This window comes from Phyllobates terribilis, unplaced genomic scaffold, assembly GCF_046119375.1.
Source record: "Phyllobates terribilis strain yellow unplaced genomic scaffold, ASM4611937v1 Scaffold_1__5_contigs__length_1240528914, whole genome shotgun sequence".
NCBI classification, from domain to species: Eukaryota; Metazoa; Chordata; class Amphibia; order Anura; family Dendrobatidae; genus Phyllobates; species Phyllobates terribilis.
The window spans coordinates 756926411-756951002 of NW_027362761.1; the positions used below are offsets into that span (position 1 = coordinate 756926411).

Below are 24592 nucleotides of genomic sequence, written 5' to 3' on the forward strand. Positions count from 1 at the left end.
ACTGCTCTTTTTTTGCCTGGCAGTCACATAAGGGCTGCCAGGAACATCCAAGGCCAAGTCGACCTCTCATTGACTACAGCAGAACAAAGTGAAGGTTCTGGAGTGGCCATCTCAGTCTCCTGACCTCAATATCATTGAGCCACTCTGGGGAGAGCTCAAGAGCGCAATTCATGCTAGACAGCCCAGGAATTTACAGGAACTGGAGGCTTTTTGCCAAGAAGAATGGGCAGCTTTACCATCTGAGAAAATAAAAAACCTCATCCACAACTACCACCAAAGACTTCAAGCTGTCATTGATGTTAGAGGGGGCAATACACGGTATTAAGAACTGGGGTATGTGAACTTTTGATCAGAGTCATTTGGATGTTTTTGATTGTCATTAAGATTTAAAAAGAGAAAACACAGTAGTTCGACAGTAAATGGCTTCACGCAACCAATAACCATGAGTGGAGAAAAAGTTTTTTGGTTATCATTCATATTCTCTGAAACAAGGCCAAGAAAGGAAAAATTCTGCCGGGGTATATAAACTTTTGAGCACAACTGTATATACTCACCAGCTGCCCTCTTCTTCTGTTCTTGGCTCCACTTCGGTCATTTTCTGCAGATTGTGACCTGCCGAATCGCTTCCGTGTTTGCTGGGCAAGCTGAAAATCTAAAAGCCAGAACGAGGCTGTCATAGACTTATACTGAGAGATTGTGACTAGTGTTGAGTGAGTATGTTCTATTAACCCTTTCGCCGAGTACGCTCGGGCCGAGCTCCGAGTATTTACAGCTGCTCGGTGATGTGTTTAAATCGCTCCCGTGTGCATGATTTGCAACTGTTTGACAGCTTTATTACATGTGAGGAATGTGTAAGAAATAGACGTTCCTCACATGTAATAAAGCTGTCAAACAGTTGCAAATCATGCACACGGGAGTGATTCAAACACATCACCGAGCAGCTATAAATACTCGGAGCTCAGCCCGAGCATACTCAGAACAGAACATACTCGCTCAACACTAATTGTGACCATTACCTCTGACTTCCATCCTGTCAGGAGCTGCAGAATGGGATTGGTCTGGCTCTGGGAAGAGCAGAAGACGGCGGCTGGAAAATATATTACCAGGGGCAGGAAGCAGACATTAGTGATAGCTCGTTGGCGGTGAAACACTGGCGTGTTGCTTTAAATATTTTATTTGTATAGAACTCTATAAGGGAAGTTAATATTGTAGGGTTATTCCATGTCCAGGGACCTGCAGCGTTTGCGTGAATCGAGCTGTGCCTCTGCTCTGCATGCTCTTCATATGATTTCCCTGCATGCTGCACACTGCCCAACTGCTGTAATGGGGGTGCAAATTCAGCCCCCTCAATCATAGAAACGAGGAAAAAATGGCCTCCTGGCCATATGCTTTTACTTTCTGGGATGAGAATAACCCTTTCTGATGCTATAAAGCTTTACGCATCTGCATTTTGCCTGTAGTTCTGTTCTGTGCTGGCAGCTGCTACTTGCTATAGAGAAGATGACACTATATGCGAGTCAGCTATACAGAATCCTTCAGAAATCTCCATTTACCTAAAGGGAGCCAGTTGTTTCTGCTGCTTCCTCATATGATCGGTGGTTCATTGCTGACGTATCATGTACACAGAGGGGAGAGGCTTTTTGCTGTTCTGTTTTTCCTCTGCTGCACTGACTTTCCTCATCTGTATTTTCCCTATCTTTCTTCCCTCTTTCCCTTCTGCTCTTTCTATCTGTAGATAATCAAGGAGGAGACACTGAAGAGCTCAGCTATAAAGTGGGGGTTTCTCGCTGTCCTGTACCCACCTGCAAGGCGAGCGTCGGCACAATGGTACAGATGGAAGAAACTAAAACTGCCTGTCATTTCTAAGTGTATGAGAAACCAGCTGCTCCCATGGTACATCTTCCCGTGCCCAGTACACATGCACATTGAATACTCATTTTCACTTCCTATATATTTATATTTGTTTTTTTTCCTCTACATTAAAATATATATATAATATAAATATATACATGTATAAGGTATTTTTATATATATATATTGTATTTATTTATATAAATAATATAATTATATGGTATATATTTTTCCTGGATGCTGTTTAAATAGCTTCCATTACTGTGAGTGCAGATAATCTGGCCCGTGCATATCGGATCTCACCAGCATAGGCACAGCTGCCACATTATGTTCTTTTCCATCTCTAGGAGACATTGCACTGCCATTGTTCAATGCAAAAATGGAAATCTTCTCGTCTTTGACGTAAACTCTGTGAATTGGCTGGATTGCACTTATCGTACCTTCTAGCTGTACAACACCTGTAGCCATGTAAGTCATCACGGGTTAGAGAAAAGATTAGCCCAACACAAAAGGAGCCTTTGTAGCGGACTTGTAAGTTCTCTCTAAGGAATGTGTTCCTTTAGAAACCTGCAATTAAGGGTTTTGTGCCTTTTTATCTCTTGGGATGAGTATAGGGAAATGCTTTATGTTGTTCTATGACCTCATCATGGGTTGGGGAAGCAGGCGTGCATTGCCGAGGCTGAGTTGAGGAGAAGGCTTCCACTTTAGGCATATCCGTTCTTGAAATGCATAATTATATTTGTACCATGGCCTGAAATGCGTGTCGTGTGCCAGTTTTCTTGGCAGCTATGAATATCCCATTGTGGTGCAGAAGGCAGTGTCCAGCCGGACTGTTAATAAGCAGAATATCTGCCTGAAGCCTAGGCAGAACTGATAATAATTAGCACCCTGTACCATGTATAATAAGTGCTCTATACTGCACTTAATTGCTGTAATCCAGTGCAGTGGTGCACCACTATCCCAGGATTTACTCTGCACCCTCTAAACACTGTGAGCTAATGGCACAGGCTACTGGATTTCGCTTTAATTTTATTCTTAGTGACTTACCGCTCTTAAAATAAATGAATGTGTCAGGAAATGACTGTCTTGTTTCTAAAGAGTCCACACCCTGCTGAAGTCTAGATAGTGGTTGATCAATCTTGCCCATCCCACATGGCAGATGGTTCATATGCTTCTGGCATGTGTAATTGCACAAACTAAAACTTCCGACATGAAATGCCTTGTCAGGCCATGATTCGCTATGAAAAATGTTCATTACGTCTTTTATGTAGAAGTGTGGTTGAAAAAGAGGCCGAATATATCGAACACTGCTTATGTACACTGTTATTGTGTGTCTGTAGAGACGTGTATTCACACAAACTGCATACATTATTAAATAGATGGAATCAATCTGATCAGGCTGGTGTACTTACTTTGAAAATTCAAGCAAGCCAAGAATAACCACGAATAGAGAGCCTGAGAGAGATCATTACATTTCTGACGCGGAGAACGGCAGGAAAGAGCTTGTAAGCACTGCTCATGTTCGCCAAGTGCTCCTCCTAGACAGCCATGAAAGCATAAAACACAGATATGAGAGCATAGGCATATAGAAACATCAAGTCCATTGTAGAACAGCTTATCTGTACAATGACTTTGGACTGCATACATTATTAAATACATATTATGCTGGACAAGACTGGTGTATTTACTCTGAAAATCCATGTCAGAATGGCGGTTTTATCCTTTTTGAAAAATGTTCTTTGTGATATTAAAATTTAGCTTTTTGAGTCCAGCTCTAGCTCCAATTGGACTTGTATAATGCTTATTTTAACATTAGGCATTGAGATAAGGATTTTCAAAGTACCAGCCTCACCAGGTATAGAGATCCATTTAATAATGTATGCGGTCTGTATTAAGTAATCTGGTGACAGATCCACTCTAACAAAGCACAGTAAGTCATTTTACCCAAATAACTTTTTTTTTCCCCTTGTTTCCATTATTCAAGGATGGAGATACAACATTTAACCGTGCTAAATTGCTCAATATTGGCTACATGGAAGCTTTAAAAGAATATGATTATAACTGCTTTGTATTCAGCGATGTTGACCTGATCCCTATGGATGACCGGAACATCTACAAATGTTACAGCCAACCTAGACACTTGTCTGTATCTATGGATAAATTTGGCTTTGGGTAAGGGATCATCTGTTATTTAGTTTAATGATGTGATTCATAGAGGTCTAGGGAAAGATTCACCAAACAGTCTTTTGTTTTATAGCCGCAAAATCTCAGGTTTTATTTTACCATAGCTGCTGTTAAAGAGGACCTTCACAAGTTTGCGCATGTTAAACTGGCTACATCATGGAATAGTGGCTGCAGAGCTGAGTAAAGTGTAGTTTGTTTTTTTTTACTTCTCTCTGTTGCGGAAATATTAGCTTGTAAAGAGTAGATTCTTAATTATGATAAGTCCAACTGAGCGTTAGCAGAGAGTCTTCTCTGGGGGCGTGTACTTTTTCTCCTGCATGACGTTGACCAATCGTAAGCAAAAGGCATCATGCAGGGGGAAAAATGGTCAGAAGGACATGTTCTCTCCTGGGGATGCAAAGATAAGTAGCCACAAAAGTTTTTAAAGGCAATCTGTCAACAAGTGTTGAACCCTCACTAGTCATTAAAGGGTCGGGATATTTGAATGTGCTGCCAAAGTAACAGCTGGGATCGGTGATTGGTTCGACTATATTAAAATAGATGTTGTTTTAATAGAGTTTCTTAAATGAAAACTAGAAGTGGAGTCACAAAAGGAAAACTGCATTAAAATGTCAGTTCATCAATGGTACTAGGTTAATATTGTGGCCGGGAGCCTAATAGGCCCATAGGTCTGCCATAAGTATACGTCTATTAGATGGTAACAGAAGCATGTTAATAAAATATGTTTAACAAAATGATGTCCCTGAAAAAGAAAACTCGTCCTGCACACAGAAAAGACCTCTCAGAGTTATGTGGACAGGAAGATAAAATCTATGGAATGCAGGAGAGAAGAGGGGGGAAAACATGCTATGGTCTAAAATATTTGGAGTTATGTTAGGGCTTTAGGCTCCATTTGTTTCTGAGTTTCCTGCTCTTCACGGTGAGGTATACTCTGGAGGCTGGTAACAAATGTTGTGTAAAGAAGTTAATATTTTCCCTTCTTTTTTTTCTTTTCAGGTTACCATACAAACAGTATTTCGGAGGTGTATCTGCCTTAAGCAAAGAACAATTTGAAAAAATCAATGGATTTCCCAATAATTACTGGGGATGGGGTGGAGAAGATGATGACATCTACAATAGGTAGTTCATTGTTTTGTTTGTTTTTCTTTTTAAGTTTTTAGCTAATTTAATTGGAGACAATAAATGTCCTGTATAAAAATTAAAAATGAAAGAGGTTGTCCTGCACAGGGCTGTGGAGTCGGTAAGCCAAACCTTCGACTCCTACTCCTCAATTTCCATGACTCCGACTCCACAGCCCTGGTCCTGCAGCTGCCACTAAACCATGTACGCTGCTGCTCTGTTCCAGCGCCATACATTATTTACATTCAGCCACTGATGGCGCAGATACCATTGATGGCCTATCCTATGTACAGTATATGGATAATATTTAATAATAATCTTTTGATTTATATAGCGCCAACATATTCCGCAGCGCTTTACAATTCACACAATTTACAGACATTATCGGCATTGTCCCCACTGGGGCTCACAATCTACACTCCCTATCAGTATGTATTTGGAGTGTGGGAGGAAACCGGAGAACCCGGAGGAAACCCACGCAATCACGGGGAGAGCATACAAACTCTTTGCAGATGTTGTCCTTATTTCTTGCTGGTCGATCGTACAGATCCGTCATCAATATGTTAACGCTCCCATGCACATTAGTTTAAATTAGACTGAATCTGTTAAAAAAAACATGCTCGTGCGATAGTCTGTGTCTTCGGTCTACCTTTGCTTTTCTTCACAGCGAAAACCTGACACCAGAGATGTCTAGCAGTGCCTTTTATGGAAAATGTAGTAGCACATGGTATAGCGAGCACTCCTGTGTATGGGGGAGAGAGCTGCAAAACAGAGCATCACCTGGTCTACAGCTATCTATTGTGTTTGGTGCCCCTTTGTCCTGAATTATGCCCTTGATATGAACATCAAGACCAGTGGTGGTGAACCTATGGCATCCAGGGCAGTCACTGTTGCATAGGGTGTGACCTGGCCAGTGCAGGAGAGGAACCTTCCAGCGTCAATTTGAACTGGATGTGTTTCCGAAAACCCACATTCAGGTCAAATGTATTATGGCGCAAAGACCCGCTGGGTCCCTGCACTGCAATGCATGCCACCACCCAATCAGAGTTTGGCGGCAAACATCTGCTTGCCAGTGGCCCATGGCAGTAACGTCATGCGGTGCCTGTACTGGCACACCAAAGTCAGCTCCGTCTAGTGTGAGAGCAGGCTGTTACGCTCACGCCCGGACGGACTGGCGTAAGCGTGATAAGTGATCCCACTGTACCATCAACCGAGGAGTGCCTGGAGGGGCGTAACTAAGTATCAACCCGATCCCACCAAGGTCGCACGGCGGCTGAGTCGACTCCGTGAACCAGCGAGGAACCGAGCAGAGGGACCAGGTGCTACTCCAGGTCAGACCCCGGTCACAGCTGTTGACCCACACCGGGGAATGCAGGAACAGGCAGGTTAAACTGGCATATTGACTGGTGGGCACTGGCAGGCACGGCTGGTATGCAGACAGGTGGATATTGACAGGCACTGCTGGTATGCAGACAGGTGGACACTGGCTGGCATGCAGACAGGTGGGCGCTGGCAGGCAGGTACTGGCAAGTAGGAACGTAGGCAGGATAAGGACCAGTACAGACTGGGATACAGGAAGAGAGACGCAGGTGCGGTAGGCGAGCAGAGGAAAACCTGCAGATGCGGTGAACAAGCAAAGCAGAGCAAAACCCGCAGATGCGGTGAACAAGCAAAGCAGAGCAAAACCCGCAGATGCGGTGAACAAGCAAAGCAGAGCAAAACCCGCAGATGCGGTGAACAAGCAAAGCAGAGCAAAACCGCAGGTGCGGTGAACAAGCAAAGCAGAGCAAAACCCGCAGATGCGGTGAACAAGCAAAGCAGAGCAAAACCGCAGATGCGGTGAACTAGCAAAGCAGAGCAAAACCCGCAGATGCGGCGAACAAGCAAAGCAGAGCAAAACCGCAGGTGCGGTGAGCAAGCAGAACAAAGCAAAACCCGCAGATGCGCTAGACAGGACAGGGCTCTGTTCACATGGAACAGACTGGAAAATAAAAGAAGATAGCTGGAACACAGGAGTTAGATACAGAGGCAGGGAAACAGAACGAGCAGAACCAGATACACACAAGGTACTTGCAATGAAGTAGCGAGTGGACACAAAACTCACAAACAGAAGTACAGAGACAACGAGTTGGAGTTAGGTGCAGGTTCAGATACTGCAGGAAAAGGGAAGATACAAACATAGAGACAAACAAGTAAAGGACTAGGACACTGTTCAGACAGGATCTGAACCAGGAACAAGATACAGGAACGAGCCTGGGAGCTCAGCCCCCAGGGTGGCAGAAACTGACTAGAAGTCACAGGTACAGGTAGCAGGCCTGGGTACTCAGCCCCCAGGGTGGCAGAACAGACTAGATACAGGACAGGACCTGCCAATTCAGTTGCAAAAGACAAACTGAGTGAAGTTGTTGCTCAGGCACCTCCTACTGGGTGGAGGGGGTTTAAGTATTCAGTGACTCACAGCAATAGGCTGGGGACGCATTAGGCCTGTGCACACAGTAGCCATAAGAAACAAGCAGAAAGCCGCGCCGAAGCCCTAAGCAATCAGACAAGAGACATGGACACAGCAGGAACTGAAACAAAGAGTGCAGCATGGACTGACAGGTAAGATTGCGGTCTTGCATGGTGGGTGCTGGTGCACAATGCAAGCACGCCACCAGGGATGTTACACAGGCGAAGGTGAGTAGAATCGTTTTTTCTTTTTAAAATGTGCTGGAGAAGACATTATACCAGCGAGGGGGACGTTATACCAGGATGGGGGACGTTATACCAGAATGGGGACTAAAACTTCAGTATTCAGGTTAAATTGCCGTGTTGGCACTTAGTGATATTAAATAAGTGGGTTTTTGGTTGCAGTTTGGACAAATCTGTCTCTAAAAGGTTTGCCATCAATGGTCTAGACCAATCTGATGAACCGTGCTTATCGAATTAGTGTTCCAAGCTACAATAAATCACTGGTCTTTTACTTTTTGACTGTAAGCACTTACACACCATTCCAGCAGTTTTTTTTTTTTTTTTTTAAATATTTCAGCCCTGGAGTGGTGCTACTAATGTATCCCTGACCCTAGAATTAGACTTATCAATATCCGTCTTAAGCTGTTACTGTTCCCGCTTTGGTCCCGTGCCGCGATCTTGAGGTAACGGTCACAAGCTCTCGATGTAAGTCTATGAGAACCTCGGTCTGGCCTTGTTCTGCCCCTCATAGACTTATATTGAGAAGGGAACAACGGCTCGCCCAGCAAAATTTGGATAGATTCGGCAGGTAATAAATTACTGAAGACTGATCAGAGCATCGCGGATAAAAGATGAAGACAGCGGCTGGTAAGTATGAAGTTAGGTGCAGGGAACTTAAATTAGCACCACTCCAGCGCTGCAATAAAAAAACAAAAATGCTGGAGTGGTGCTTTAACGCAAGGCTATAAACTGACCAACTAAAGCATTTACATTAGACTGTGGACTGACACTTACTGTGGACTGAGCAATGGCAGTGCTGATGCTAGACTTTGGACTGATCAACGAACATATTTACTACAGATGATTGACTATATTTGAATGAAATTGAATTTTACTAGAATTTTACAAAGATCCTCATTTTTTTTGTAATTCGCTTCAGTGCAGATTCAGCAAAATTTCAGCCAGTTGGTCACCATTTTGCTGAACAATTAAGGGCTATTAAAAAAAATAAATAAATTTGCTTCTACTCACCTTAGTACTCACTTCTCCAGCCCCCTGCTCCTCACTGTTCCCCATCCAGTCCTCGTCACACCACCTTATCACCACTGCTCACGCTGAAATCACAAGACTCCTCACTCTAGGCCGGGTCTTCCGCTCTGAGACCCGGATGGTCTGCGCATGGATGCGCAAGGTCATATACCTCCCCTGACTCAAAAGAGGACCAGAACAGCCCTGGAAACTGTGGAAGACATCGATCGGTAAGTATTTTATTGAACTTACACTTCATTACACACATATTAAGACCCGGTTTAAAGAATAATAATTTCCTTGGGAGTGCTTCTTTAATATCAGGATAAATATCAGGGCTACAGAGAAAACCAAGTCACTTGGGACTAATGCATAATAAACTAGATTCTTTTCCTGGTATGTTTCTGTAATAACACAATGTGTTCAGGCTGATAAGGACAGATATCTGGTGTATCCAAAGGTCACTTGTAAATTACTCTTCTTTTGAAATGTGTATGCTAGAAAGCTGTTTTTCCTGTGTGACCTAGGGGTGAAAATGTTTGCTCTGGAGATTTCAACATAGTGTTCCCTCCATCGATAAACTTAACTGGTACAGTTTTGGTTACCAATATTTGCACCCTTGAGTGTTTATCATAAACAAGCATGTTTCTTAACCAAATTAAAACTAGTGGATTGTTTCCTATTCGTGACCAGGCAAATTTTCGGGTGTTTTCCTACATGTAGTTTTAAGTGCTCTATGAATGGAGCAGCAGTGCATATGTTCATCAGCTGCTTCATTCAAAGTAGGTCAATCAGACCCCCACTCATCAGACACTTGGCACCTATCCACAGGTGTCAATCTTGGACCTTTAACCACGCATTCATAGAAATCTTTACTGTTGAAGCAAGTCTTATTTGGTGTCTGTAATCATTCCTTCACAATCACAATGGATGTGGTCGTACGTCCAGGTGATCGTACAGGCATTGTAAAAACTCAGCTTAACTGAAAGCCAAACTTCTGCAGCAACAGCCAGGGCTTTTGTCAACAGTGCCCACCCTGGCTATTTAACCATCTAGATGCTACGGTCATTAGTGACCACGGTATTTAGAGGGCTGTGAAAGAAAGAGGGCTCCCCTGCAACTCAACTATGGTGTGCCAATGGTTGTTCAAGAATAACCTCCTAGTCTGGCAAGTACTGTTTAGCCCTGCCATAAGTAGGGTTCAACAGGCGTCCTCTCAGTAGAACACTGACAGGTCTAGTACCCTTAAACACATATTAGTCCCTTTATGGGACTTGAACATTTTAGTTTGATCCCTGGTTTAAGTAAAAAAAAAAAATAATTACGTATATGTGTGGCTATATTATAATATTATGCGCTGATCAAAAAAATAAAGGGAACACTAAAATACCGCATCCTAGATATTACACAGATCTTCTTCATTACATAGTGGAATGTGTTGAGAACAATAAAACATAAAAATTATCATTGTAAATCAAAATCAATATCCCATGGAGGTCTGAATATGGAATGATACTCAAAATCAAAATGGAAAATCAAATTACAGGCTGCTCCAACTTCAGTGGAAATGCTTCAAGATAAGGAAATGATGCTCAGTAGTTTGTGGCCTCCACGTGCCTGTACGACCTCCCTACATCGCCTGGGCATGCTCCTGATGAGGTTGCGGATGTTCTCCTGAGGGATCTCCTTCCAGACCTGGATTAAAGCATCAGTCAACTCCTGGACAGTCTGTGGTGCAACGTGGCATTGGTGAATGGAACTTGACATTGATGTCCCAGATGTTCTCAATTTGGATTTAGGTCTGGGGAACGGGCAGGCCAATCCATAGCATCAATGCCTTCATCATGCAGGCACTGCTGACACACTCCAGCCACATGAGGTCTAGCATTGTCATGCATCAGAAAGAACCCAGGGCCCACTGCGCCAGTATATGGTCTCACAATGGTTCTGAAGATCTCATCCCGGTACCCAATGGCAGTCAGGGTACCGCTGGTTAGCAAATGGAGGTTTGTCCGGCCCACCAAAGAAATGCCTACACACACCATTACTGACCCACTGCTAAACCGGTCATGCTGGAGGATGTTGCAGGCAGCAGAATGTTCTCCATGGCGTCTCCAGACTCTGTCTTGTCTGTCACATGTGCTCAGTGTGAACCTGCTCTTATCCGTGAAGAGCACAGGGCGCCAATGTGCAATCTGCCAATCTTGGTGTTCTCTGGCCAATCACCCTGCACGGTGCTGGGCTGTAAGCTCAACACCCACTTATTGACATTGGGCCCTCATACCACCCTCATGGAGTCATGTTTCTGACATTTTGAGCAGACACCTGGATGTTAGTGGCCTGCTGGAGGTCATTTTTCAGGGTTCTGGCACTGCTCCTTCTGTTCCTCCTTGCACAAAGGAGGAGGTAACGGCCCTGCTGCTGGGTTGTTGCCCTCCTACGGCCCACTCCATGTCTCCTGGTGGTGTACTGTTCTGTCTCCTGGTATCAGTTGTATGCTCTGGACACTGTGCTGACAGACACAGCTACCCCTCTTGCCACAGCTCACACTGTGCCATCCTGGATAAGCTGCACTACCTGATCAACTTCTGTAGGTTGTACTGTACAAACCTCATGCTATTGTACTTCTAGGGGTGAGAGCAATGACAAAATGCAAAAGTGACTAAAACAGGCAAAAAGGATGAGAGCAGAGAAATGGTCGTGGTCACCACCTGCAGGACCACTCCTTTTATAGGGGGTGTCTTGCTAATTGCCTATCATTTCTACCTGTTGTCTGTTCCATTTGCACAACAGCAGGCGAAATTGATTCACAATCAGTGTTGCTTCGTAACTGGACAGGTTGATTTCACCGAGTGTGATTGACTTGGAGTTACATCGTGTTGTTTAAGTGTTACTATACTACTGTTACGTGTTACTACATACTACGATATGTATGTATGTGTATATATTTATACAGTGCCTTGTGAAAGTATTTGGCCCCCTTGAACTTTTCTACCTTTTGCCACATTTCTGGCTTCAAAAATAAAGATATAAAATTCTAATTTTTGGGGGAAGAATCAGCAAGAAGTGTGACACAATCATGAAGTGGAACAAAATTTATTGGATATTTTAAACTTTTTAAAAAAATTAAAAACTGAAAAGTGGGGCGTGCAATTATTATTCGGCCCCTTTACTTTCAGTGCAGCAAACTCACTCCAGAAGTTCAGTGTTTCTCTGCCAAGGGACCAGAACGACTGATCCGTGTACATGAAAGAATGAATGGGGCCATGTATCGTGAGGTTTTGAGTGCAAACCTCCTTCCATCAGCAAGGGCATTGAAGATGAAACGTGGCTGGGTCTTTCAGCATGACAATGATGCAGAGCACACCGCCAGGGCAACGAAGGAGTGGCTTCATAAGAAGCATTTCAAGGTCCTGGAGTAGCCTAGCCAGTCTCTAGATCTAAACCCTACAGAAAACCTTTGGAGGGAGTTGAAAGTCCGTGTTGCTCAGCGACAGCCCCAAAACATCACTGCTCTAGAGGAGACTTGCATGGAGAAATGGGCCAGCATACCAGCAACAGTGTGTGCCAACCTTGTGAAGACTTACAGAAAACGTTTGACCTCTGTCATTGCCAACAAAGGATATATAACAAAGGATTAAGATGAACTTTTGTATTTCACCAAATACTTATTCTCCACCAAAATTCCACTAAATCAGACAATGTGATATTCAGGATTTGTTTTCTCATTTTGTATCTCTACCTATGATGTCAATTACAGGCATCTCTCATCTTTTTAAGTTGGAGAGCCTGAGATAGATAGATCTAGTGCCTAGTTACTTAAGAACCCAATCGATAAACAGAGTAACGAGAAGAAGAATCAAAACGCCCATTTTACTGTTAAACGCCCTGTTTAATACTCATTCATTGGAAGGGTGTGAGATATTCAGATCTACAGGCCAGAAGAAATATCACACTGAAACTGGAGAACTTATGGCATATGTCAGAAAATATTGAGTCCTTAGTTCTCCAACAAAACCAAGATTAACGACCTGATTTTTAAAATATGCTTAAAAGGCAGACGTTCACCCTTGTTTACTTCTGATGAGCGCAAAGTCATTCGTAACACTTCCCTTGAACCACAATTTACACATCTTGAGTTTGCAGTCTTAATTTCCATAAGTCTGTATTTCTACACTTTTAAGGCTCTCCCCTCTTCCCCCTCTTCACCTCCTCCTTTATTGTCCCTTCCTCAATCCCTTCCCCGTTTTTCATCCCATTCATTTACTCAATTTATCACAGTTAACCTCTGGGTTATTCCAACACTTCCCTAATTTAATGAATTTGTTTTTACGTTCAGCGGATTCTGCAAAGTGCTTATAACTTTTCAAATGCACTCTTATGATAACTGTACCCTCTTTTTATTGTGGTTCATGATTTTTGCTGTTCTAAACAAAAAATATATTTAAAACTAATAAAAAAACAAAACAAAAAAAATAAATAAATTTGGTAATTTTGCAATTTTCACATTGGCCACTGGGGCTTTTCTAAGCTTGTACTTCCTGTCCTTCCAGGAAGACTTTTTAGCAAGATTTACTCTACACATAGCTGATGACACAGGATTCATCATTCACAATAGGCAATGTCACAGCTCACCCTGCTTCCCTTCCCTTCACAATTTCACAGGCTCTCTAGACATGTGAATGCAAAAGCCGGTCGGGGTCTAACCATTGTGGCTATGTACATGCGTTGTTTCCTACAACAACTGTAAATTGGTCTACAAAAGCCCCAGTGGCAAAAAATTGTAGAATTTACTTTTAATACATATGATATCTACAAAAAAAAATGGCAAAGATATTAAAAAAAACACATTTTACACAAAAAAATGATTTGAACAATAGGTCTCATCTGATGATTGCTTCCCTTTAAGGAGAAAACTATATCCATTTGTGATGCCAGTATAACCTCTTTCCTTTTTTTTTCCCTTGTATATAATGTTATTTCTTGGTATGCCTAATCAGAGTAACACAGCTGGGTAAACAGTACTAGGAATATGGTTTAAGCACCAATTAATTGTTATTCTCGTCCTGGTTTGTTTGTTTCATACAGGATTGCCTCCAGAGGCATGTCAATCTCCCGACCAGATGCTGTTACTGGAAAGTGCAGAATGATACAGCATAATAGAGATGCAAAGAATGATCCAAATCCTAAAAGGTATTTCCGTTGTATCCCATTAGTATTACATGTTTATGTATGTGTTTATAAATGTGGGTGTTATGAGTAGTGTTGAGCGATACCTTCCGATATCGGGAAATATCGGATCGGATTGGATCGGACCGATACCCAAAAAGTATCAGATATCGCCGATTCCGATACCGGAAACCAATGCAAGTCAATGGGACACAAATATCGGAATAAAAATAAACCCTTTCTTTCCTTGTAGGTTAAGTCTACATGAAGGAAAACAACTAAGAATAATGTAGAATGACATGAAAAGCCGGCAATTCAGCAGCGGCATACACCTGTACCCGACAATTTAGAACAGAAAGAATAGAACATCACACATAGATTAGATAGATAGAAACATGTCAATCACATATATATGAAGTACAGTGACAGTGTTGCTTACTGTACTTGTCATTTAGTGTAAAGGATTTATTAAAAAAAATAACAGTGTTTTCATGCACCTTTTTTTAAAAAAGCCGGCCGGCAATTCAGCAGCGGTACCCGACAATTTAGAATAGAAAGAATAGAGAATCACACACAGATTAGATAGATAGAAACATGTCAGTCACATATATAATAAGTACAGTGACAGTGTTGATTACTGTAATTGTCATTTAGTGTTAAAATAAAGGATTTATTTAAAAAAAAATGACGTGGGGTCCCCCCTATTTTAATAGCTAGCAAAGGCTAGGCAGACAGCTGGGGGCTGATATTAATAGCCCAGGAAGGGTGCCATGAATATTGGCCCCCTCCCAGGCTAGAAACACCAGCCGTCAGCCGCCCCAGAAATGGCGCATCCATAGGATGTGCCAATTCTGGCACTTAGCCTTGCTCTTCCCACTGCCCTGTAGCGGTGGCAGTGGGGTAATAGGGCTGGGGTTGATGTCAGCTTATAATGCCAGCTGACATCAAGCCCAGGTTAGTAATGGAGAGGCGTCTATAAGACACCCCCATTACTAACCCCATAGTCAAAGTTAAAAAAAAAACACAAACACCCAGAATAAAGTCCTTTAATTGAAATAAAGACACAATTCTTTATTGTTCTAAAGTAAACCATACTTACCATCACGCCCATTCCACCTGAAGCCAACGATCTCCTGCAATAAAAGTAAAATAATAAAGCAACCTCATCCTTACCTTTCCATGGTTCCCACGACGGCTCCAGCTCTGCTGCATTCACATGACAGGCTGGATCGCAGCGAAAGCTGCCATCCAGCTTGCCATGCCGCAGAGACTGAGAAGTGCAGGCATGCTTGCGCTCCTCAGTGTCTGGCTGTGATGGCATCCAGATGAGCCGAGTTCACGTCCAATGAACTCAGCTCACCTCATGCACGTCACTGACAGCGTGGGAAAACTCTCCTGCGCTCAGCGATTGAGCAGGAGAATTTTCCCACGCTGTCAGTGACGTGAATGAGGTGAGCTCATGTCCAATGAACTCAGCTCACCTCATGCACGTCACTGACGGCGTGGAAAAATTCTCCTGCGCTCAGCGCTTGAGCAGGAGAATTTTCCCACGCTGTCAGTGACGTGAATGAGGTGAGCTCATGTCCAATGAACTCAGCTCACCTCATGCACGACTGACAGCGTGGGAAAATTCTCCTGCGCTCAGCGCTTGAGCAGGAGAATTTTCCCACGCTGTCAGTGACGTGCATGAGGTGAGCTGAGTTCATTGGACATGAGCTCACCTTATGCACATCACTGACAGCGTGGGAAAATTCTCCTGCTCTTGCAGTGAGCGTGAGAGAATTCTCCTGCTGAAGCGCTGAGCGCAGGAGAATTCTCCCACGCTGTCAGTGATGTGCATGAGGTGAGCTGAGTTCATTGGACATGAACTCGGCTCATCTGGATGCCGTCACAGCCAGACACTGAGGAGCGCAAGCATGCCTGCGCTTCTCAGTCTCTGCGGCATGGCAAGCTGGATGGCAGCTTTTGGCTGCGATCCAGCCTGTCATGTCAATATAGCAGAGCTGAAGCTGTCGTGGGAACCATGGAAAGGTAAGGATGATGTTGCTTTATTATTTTACTTTTATTGCAGAAGACATTGGCTTCAGCTGGAATGGGCGTGATGGTAAGTATGGTTTAATTTAGAACATTAAAAAATTGTGTGTTTATTTCAATTAAAGGACTTTATTCTGGGTGTTTGTGTTTTTTTTTTTTAACTTTGACTATGGGGTTAGTAATGGGGGTGCCTTATAGACGCCTCTCCATTGCTAACCTGGGCTTGATGTCAGCTGGCGTTATAAGCTGACCTCAACCCCCTACCCTATTACCTCACTGCCACCGCTACAGTGAGGCTAAGTGCCAGAATTGGCCCATCCTATGGATGCGCCTTTTCTGGGGCGGCTGGCGGCTGGTGTTTCTAGCCTGGGAGGGGGCCAATATTCATGGCACCCTTCCTGGGCTATTAATATCAGCCCCCAGCTGTCTGCCTAGCCTTTGCTAGCTATTAAAATAGGGGGGACCCCACGTCATTTTTTGGGGGGAGGTCCCCCATTTTAATAGCTAGTCAAGGCTAGGTATTCAGCTGGGGGCTGATATTAGTAGCCTGGGAAGCTCCGTGGGTATTACCCCCTTCCCAGGCTTCAAACATCTGCCCCAGTCTTCTGCTTAATCTCCGCTAGAGCCTAAAATCATGGGGAACCCCACGCCAATTTTTTTTTTTAATAAATCCTTTATTTTAACACTAAATGACAAGTACAGTAACAAACACTGTCACTGTACTTATATATGTGACTGACATGTTTCTATCTATCTAATCTATGTGTGATGCTCTATTCTTTCTGTTGTAAATTGTCGGGTACTGGTGTGTATGCCGCTGCTGAATTGCCGGCCGGCTTTTTTAAAGAGACGGTGCATGAAAACACTAATATTTTTTTAAATAAATTCTTTAACACTAAATGACAAGTACAGTAAGCTGAGTGCTGCCATCCAGCTTGTCATCCTTCAGAGACACTGCAGAGCGCAGGCATTATGGGAACTTCCGATTCCAGTATTCGATATTCTAAAAGTATCGGAACTCGATATCGGAACTCCGATACCGCGAATATCGGTCGATACCTGATATTTCAGTATCGGAATGCTCAACACTAGTTATGAGTGTACATTTTTGGATGGTGTTGACCAAGTACAACCCATAAGTAATTGTATGATGATCATTAACATGAAATTTGTTTTTTTTTTGCAGGTTTGATTTGATTGCCCATACAAGACAAACCATGAATTCTGATGGGTTAAATTCTCTAAAATACGACGTCATCAGGACCGAAAAGCTTCCTTTGTACACCATAATAACTGTGGACGTTGGGCCTTTGCCAAGCTAACACAATGTGGCTTCGAAACTCACTGACTGGTCTCACCATGCTGGTATGGTGGCATGACATTCAAGCGTATTTTTTTTTTTTAAATAGACATTTTACAGATTTGCATATTCAGTATATTTGGCACATGCAGATTATTTTATTTGACCGCTTCAGAAAGCCATACGCTGGAAAAAAAAACAAAAACAAACAAAAATAACTTGAATGTATTGCTGTATGCCGCTGCTATGTAATTTGTGTTTACAAGCTAAGATGCCTTATCTTTCAATGGTGGCCTTTCCAACAGGACAAGCCCTGTGAGCCAAAGTATCTTCAAGCACCTTTTGAAGGAATCCATATGAAAGGCTTTTGTTACCTGTAATACAAATGTTCTAGGCTGTTTGTCAATGAATACAAATATATATATTTTTCATACCTTGTTACATCTATAGAAAACCATTTGATGATATGCTGTTTTATCATTGCTATCAGATGTTTTTAAAAAATACACGTAAAAAAAAATTACAATATAAGGTACACATTAAAGGGTATCAATCACAAGATTTTTGTTAATAAATCTGAGAGCAGCATATTGTAGAGACAGAGACACTGGTTCCAGCGATGGGTTGCTTGCTGTAGTTTCAATGAAATATGTGTTTTGTCATCAGGTGATTATCACTAAGGGACTAGCAAACCTGCTGCCCTGTAATCCTCCATATTCATGAGTTCTGAATAATCCCCCCCCCCACACCACTGATTGGCAGTGTGTACAGAAAGCTGCCAGTCAGTGGTAGGGGTGGGGTTAACAGAACTCTGCTTTCCGTGAACTGGTAGATCTGCTGCAGATAAAGCAGTGATTTTATCAAAACTACAGCTAAAAGCCCAGTAAATGATACATTGCTGGAATCATAGTCTTTGCTACTACATCATGCTGCTCTCAGATGGGGTAGCTGAAACCTGATGACAGATTCCCTTTGTGTATTCCCCACCTCTGCTGTGCTACTGTTTCTGTAATTCCCATTCACTTGTGTGGAAGCCTCCTGTGATAGTTGAATGCTGACATTTCCATCTCAACCACAGACCGATAACATGCGAACAACTTTTTCCAGGCTGATCTCTCACAGTGTATTTCAATGGTAATTTTTTGGTGGGTTGGCCCAAAAATGCTGCATTCAGGTGGTACATTAAAGGTTTTCCTATAAAACTTGACCAAATGGTAGGAAAAAAAATAAAGCATTTTATAAACGCAATAACATAAAAGACCACCCAAAAAAAAAAAAAATCAAGGTAAGTTTCGGCTTTACATGAAGAACAAAATTTGTTCTCTATGTAATGAACAGTTATGCAACTTCTGCTTGGTCTGTCCGAATGGAAATATTCTTGTTTCCATCCAGTTGTGTAAGTTTGTCCTGTCTAGCTGTCCTAAGTGTATGACTCATTGTTGAGTCATTGAGCTCTCTTGTAAAGGTTTACCCTTGTCAGACATAAGTCTGATATATAGTTTATGCATGCGAGCAAGAATGTTTCCATTCTGTGACTGGAAGCAGTGGCCTTACTTATTTCCTATTAATAAGTATGTGGTTGATCTCTTTAGGCTCTTTACAACTTCTTTCCAGTGAAATGGTGTGCTGCATAGACCATCGGCTAACAAGTCATGCAGCCTGTTACTTATAGGGTCATTCAATCCTGAACATTCATATGCCATAAATGTTTAATCGATACAGTTCTCACCTCTGATACTCGCACCAATCTTGAGAACGGAGGTAACCTAACCAACTCTTGAGACTGAAGTCCTGAAAATAGTTTTGCACACTTAAATGTGGGTCCCACATTGGACTGGGTATTTATGGCATATGCCTTACATTTTTTAAATGTAAATACCCTTTACATTTTTTGTTATTATGTGTCAGGTTAAAGGGAAACTGTCAGTTGATTTATGTTGTCCAAACCACAGGTAATGTGAATCAAAGCCTCGCTGCACGATTGCAGCCAGATATATATTTCTCATGTACAAAGTTTCAGAGAAAACTGTTTAAAAAGTCAGGGTCTATAGGGAGAGAAAAGACTAGTTCGGCACTGCCCCAGCCATCTTTTCCCTCCCACCCCGCTGTAGTTGAGTGATACACATGGGAGAAACCTCTGAATCAACTGGAGTGGGGCAGGTAAAAGCCGGCTGGGGGCCACACCAGACTGATGAGGTCTCTCACTTTGGTCCCCAGCCCGGTTTTCCAACCTGTATTTTTCTGAAAAGGTGGAGAAAAGAAAAATATACCTGGCTGCAATGGTGCTGTTATTTGGGCAGCAGGATTCAAGTGACAGGTCCTCTAAGATAATCGCTTATTTTAACAGTATGTTGACAAATCCTCTTTGACTGTAGCTGTTTTCCAAAGGTTTACATAAGTTACAGGCTGTTATCTGTCTATATCAAAGACTATTTCGATCACCCTGCCCTCCTAGCGCAAGGTGTGAGCTTTAAAGTCAGAATATTCCTTTCAATGTATTCTCAAGCTTGAACGTTTTGTAAAATTGTTAGTATATTTGGGGTATAATATATTTGATCCTTATTGGAATAGAATCTACTTAGAAACTTTAAATTGTGCGTAGCCAGGTCAAAAAACAACCCATGAGATTTTTTTTCACTTTTTTGCATATGCCTCAACTTCTCAATCTTCCCCACCTCCTGCCTCACAACCCCACCACCCCCCATCCCTACCCTCCTGCAGACTATAATACAAACGTATTTATTTGGCGGTAGATTCATGTTCATATTTGGTATGTATCTTCACTTTCTTCATTTAATTATGCGTTGAATCTCTGGGATTTTATTATTTTTAGATTCTACAGACTTTTTTTCACGAGCTTTATGCTGTTGTATCCAGACACGAGAGACTGACGGCAAGCAAGAGTTTAGTGTAGGAAGAAGACAATGAGGGGAATTCGCATTGTTCACGGGTAAAACTGTCCAAAAAATGACAGCAATTGTCATTTGCTTGCATGGTTTAACTTGCACTAATGGAAGATGTCTGTGAATTGGATGCTATGGGTTCACTGTAAGCAATGTTGGTGATTCATATTGTGTTCTATTAAGTAGCCTAGTGAAAACAACTAGAAGCCTCATTTGTGTATGGTCGTCGGTGTATTCCCGTGGGAGCTACAAATCCAGGTTGTGCAAAATAAACCAATGTTATTTTCTCTGTACAATCTCATAAAACTTGCACAAATATTTACTATCAATGTATTTGTAAACCTTATAGGGAAAGCATATTTTTATATGAAATTGTATAATAAACTTAAACCCAATGATTGCAGGTTTGCATTCTTTCTTTATCTACAAAGAACAAACATATATATCGTAGCTTATAAAACGTGTTAAACACAACGCGCAGGTGGAACTGTCCTGGCAGCCAAACAGAATCTTATTTTTCATTCTTTGTTGCTTTTGTAGCTTTGACAAGGAGGACAGAACATACCGGTTAATATTTGATCTCCGCGAATCAGTAGAACAATATGGCAGGAGTGCAAGCAAAGTGTTGCTACAGTTGGCTTTCTCTAGAGATCACTGGGTTAGTCCTTCATATCCAATAGCTGACAATGTAGGCTGAATTAACCAAGCGTAAAGGGTTTGTCCAAGTTGGAGAGCAAAGTATGCATTCTGTTACCGCAGACTTCTGAATCATGACAGCTTGTGGAGTGCACGAAGTCATGATTCCCCAGTATTGCCAGTGTGAGTGTACGGTCACATGATTTTCATAGATGCTGTTATGTGCACACGCTTCTCTTAATTTACTTCTATTGAGAGAAGCCGGATAAGAATAGTTGGCACGTGACCGCTTGCTTACAATGGCCATGCTATGGAATCGTGACAGTGCCCGCTGTTCCCTGTCCTGATTCAGAAGTCTGCAGTCACTTGGAGTGACTGCAGACTTTGCTTTCAAACCTATACAACTCCTTCAACAATGCAGCCAGTTAACAAGATGACCCATTTAAAGAGAATCCATCAATGAGATTAACCCTCCAAAACTGTCCATATGGGCAAAGATCAAAGGGAGCTGAATAAAATTATACTTTGATATCTGTGATTCTTTTATTTTATTCCGAGCGTATTTTATTCCTAAAATATTTTATTCCTAAAAAATACATGTTTTTCTTAATATGTAAATGAGATCTATGGAATCTGCCTCCAGAGTTTATTTTAAATGAAAGGAGTCGCAACCAGTGTGAGACATGTAAATCAGGAGAGCAGACTGTCAGTCATTACATGTCTCATACTGGTAGCATCCTCTTTTATATAAAATACTCTCTGGAGGCAGATTCTCCTGTAGATCTATGTCCCGCCCATGGATATTAAGACGTCATTTACATATTAAGAGAAATTTCTCAGAAATAAGGCCTTGCATTGCATATGTCAAGGTATCATTTTATTCAACTTTCTAAAACCTACATGCCCATATAGACGGCTTAGGTGGGTTGATCCTTCAGACACACACCCTTTTAAGACCCATTTAACTGCACTCAAAAAAAAAAAATCAAGTGCTCCTGATCTCTCAAACAAAAATGGCTTGACACTAGAAAGCAGTTCCTTGAGGTTGCACCTTACTTAGAATATAGGGCTTGCTTTCAGATAGTATTTAATGTTGTGGTACACAATATATACTTATATAGGTTAGATATGCTTATAAGATATCTTCATAAATATCTCTCTTCACACTAAACTACTAGTTTTTCACTACTTTAGTAAAGCTGCATATACTCTGAAACAAAATGCTCCATCCCGTGTTTCACTTTCTTGCCCACATCTTGTGCAAAATATGGTACAGTGTATATAGGGTTTGAGTTAACTTTTGCCATTATACCATTGTTTCTTTGATGAGATAATGCTCTTTTACAATTACAGCAGTCCTGTTTTTGCACAGAAAAATAGTGCCCACTGCCCACTGTAGCTTTTTATGGAATGGCCTGTTTTTTTTTTTTCTTTCTCAGCAGTTATTTAAATACAAAAGAACTCATTGTATAATTTCATGGAAAAGTAAATTGTAGCTAAAATAAGCATTTAATCTATATGCCTTTATCCTCTCTTCATTGTTACAAAGTACATATGTGAGGTCAGCCAGGTTAAACATAATCATTGTTCACTGTGACATGAAGTAAACCACTACAAACAATAAAGAGACTTATGTAGCCAAGTATCAAAGTAAAATTATTCATGCATAATTCAACGTACCCCTCTCTTTATGTTACATTACAGCCTGTGTTTAAATATTTTAGTAATCCGATTTGTGTATGATGCATCAGCACTAAATGGTCTACGTTGGTGAAGTGAGAAAAATATAGGCATAAATTACATTTATGGGATCATGTAACTAAAAATTGGCATGTGTATATGTATTCACCCCTTTTGCTATGAAGCCCTGAAAAATTTCTGGTGCAAGCAATTACCTTTATAAGTCACATGCTTAGTGGAAGGAAGTCCACCTGTGTGCAATCTAAGTGTCACATGGTCTGTCAGTATATACGCACCTTTTCTGAAAGGCCCCAGAGGCTGCAACACCATTTAAGCAATAGGCACCGCTAACCAAACAACACCATGAAGACCAAGGATCTCTCTAAACATATCAAGGACAACGTTGTTGAGAAGTACAAGTCAGGGTTTGGGTACTAAAAAAATATCTCAATCTCTGATGATTCCCCGGAGCACCATCAAATCTATTATCAAATGGAAAGAACATAGTACCACAACAAACCTGCCGATAGGGCCGCCCACCAAAACTCTCAGCCCGGGCAAGGAGAGCATTAACCGGAGAGGCGGCACAGAGCACAAAGGTAACCCCGAAGGAGCTGCAGAGTTCTGAAGCAGAGTCTGGAGTATTTGTCCTTACGATCACAATAAGCCGTACACTCTATACGGGTGGCATTTATGGAATAGTGGGCAGAAAAAAATATTTACTTATTTTTGTGTATGGCTCGTTTTGAGTTTGTCAAAAGACATGTAGAAGACTCCCCAAATGTATGGATGAAGGTGCTGTGGTCAGATGAGACCAACATATAACTTTTTGGCCACCAAGGTAAACATTGTCTGGTGCCAAACCAGAAACACCAGCAGCAGGGACAGAGAAAATGGTCTTAGTCGAGGGGAAGAAGGATGGTGCAAAATACAGGAATGTTCTTGAGCAAAACCTCTTTCAGTCTGTCACTGATTTGAGACTGGGCGGAGGTTCACCTTCCAACAAGACAGTGACCCACAGCAAACTGCTAAAGCAAGACTCGAGTGGTTTAAGGGGAAACGAGTAAATGTTTGGAGTGGCTTAGTCAAAGCCCAGACCTTAATCTAACTGAGAATCTGTGGACAGACTTGAAGGTTCACCAGAGGAAACCATCTTGAAGGAGCTGGAGCAATTTTTCCTTGAGTAATGGGCAAAAATCACAGGGGAAAGATGTGGAAAGCTCATAGAAACTTATCCAAAGCGAATTGCAGTAAAAGGAGGCTCTACAAAGTACTAAATTTACGGGGTAAATAGTTATTCACACTGACGTTTTGAGTTATTTTGTCCGATATGTTGTTTGCTGCTCAATAAAAAGAAAACCAAATGTTCACAGTTTTAGGCATGTTCTTTACATGAACTGATGCAAACCCTAAAAAAATAGTGAAATTCCAGGTTGTGAGGTAGCAACACATGAAAAATGCCAAGGTGGATGAATACTTTCACAAGCCACTGTACACTATTACCACTACTTAGTCCAATCAAATAGAATCTCAAATTATCTAGGAAGGTTTGTTTGGTGTTTTTTGTTTGTTTGTTTTTTTTCACCATTACACTTAGAAAAATGTTGTACTCCTGTTTATGCAGACTCCAGAATTTGATATAGTACTGTCCCAGTTCACAAAAAGTTGGGACCAATGGCGTCAAATCATCTTTTTCAGCCGTCACCTCTGGAGCAGATGATGAAGTACATGCTCTTGGGGGAGGAGGCTCTATAGCACCTGAAAGGACTGTACACTGACCAGCAATCAGAACAAGCCTCAAATTGTCCTCCTTCCCCTTTTAGGCACTCTTGTCTTTCATCACCACCACCATCATTATTGCACTTCAAGTACGCCTCCACCTTCTCTGGCGTAATGGCAAATATCCATCCCCCATTGTGTATTAAGGAAACAAGCGTACGGTCTCTGTCATTTATCAGTTTGCAACTAAACTCGCACTTTGTCATGTATCTGGTAGTGCAGTTGTGGCCTTATCAGC

The 24592-nt window shown here is 41.9% G+C and overlaps 1 protein-coding gene across 1 annotated transcript in view; it reads left to right on the forward strand.

Annotated features, from left to right (window-relative positions):
* The window catches only part of B4GALT1 (beta-1,4-galactosyltransferase 1), a 114930-nt gene extending 94268 nt beyond the window's left edge, over nucleotides 1-20662 (forward strand). The window contains exons 3-6 of the mRNA XM_073636911.1: nucleotides 3836-4023; nucleotides 5032-5154; nucleotides 13942-14046; nucleotides 17243-20662. Coding sequence (XP_073493012.1) covers nucleotides 3836-4023; nucleotides 5032-5154; nucleotides 13942-14046; nucleotides 17243-17378 — 552 coding nt within the window. The 3' untranslated portion in view covers nucleotides 17379-20662. The remainder of the gene's footprint in view (nucleotides 1-3835; nucleotides 4024-5031; nucleotides 5155-13941; nucleotides 14047-17242) is intronic.
* The last annotated feature ends 3930 nt before the right edge of the window (nucleotides 20663-24592 follow it).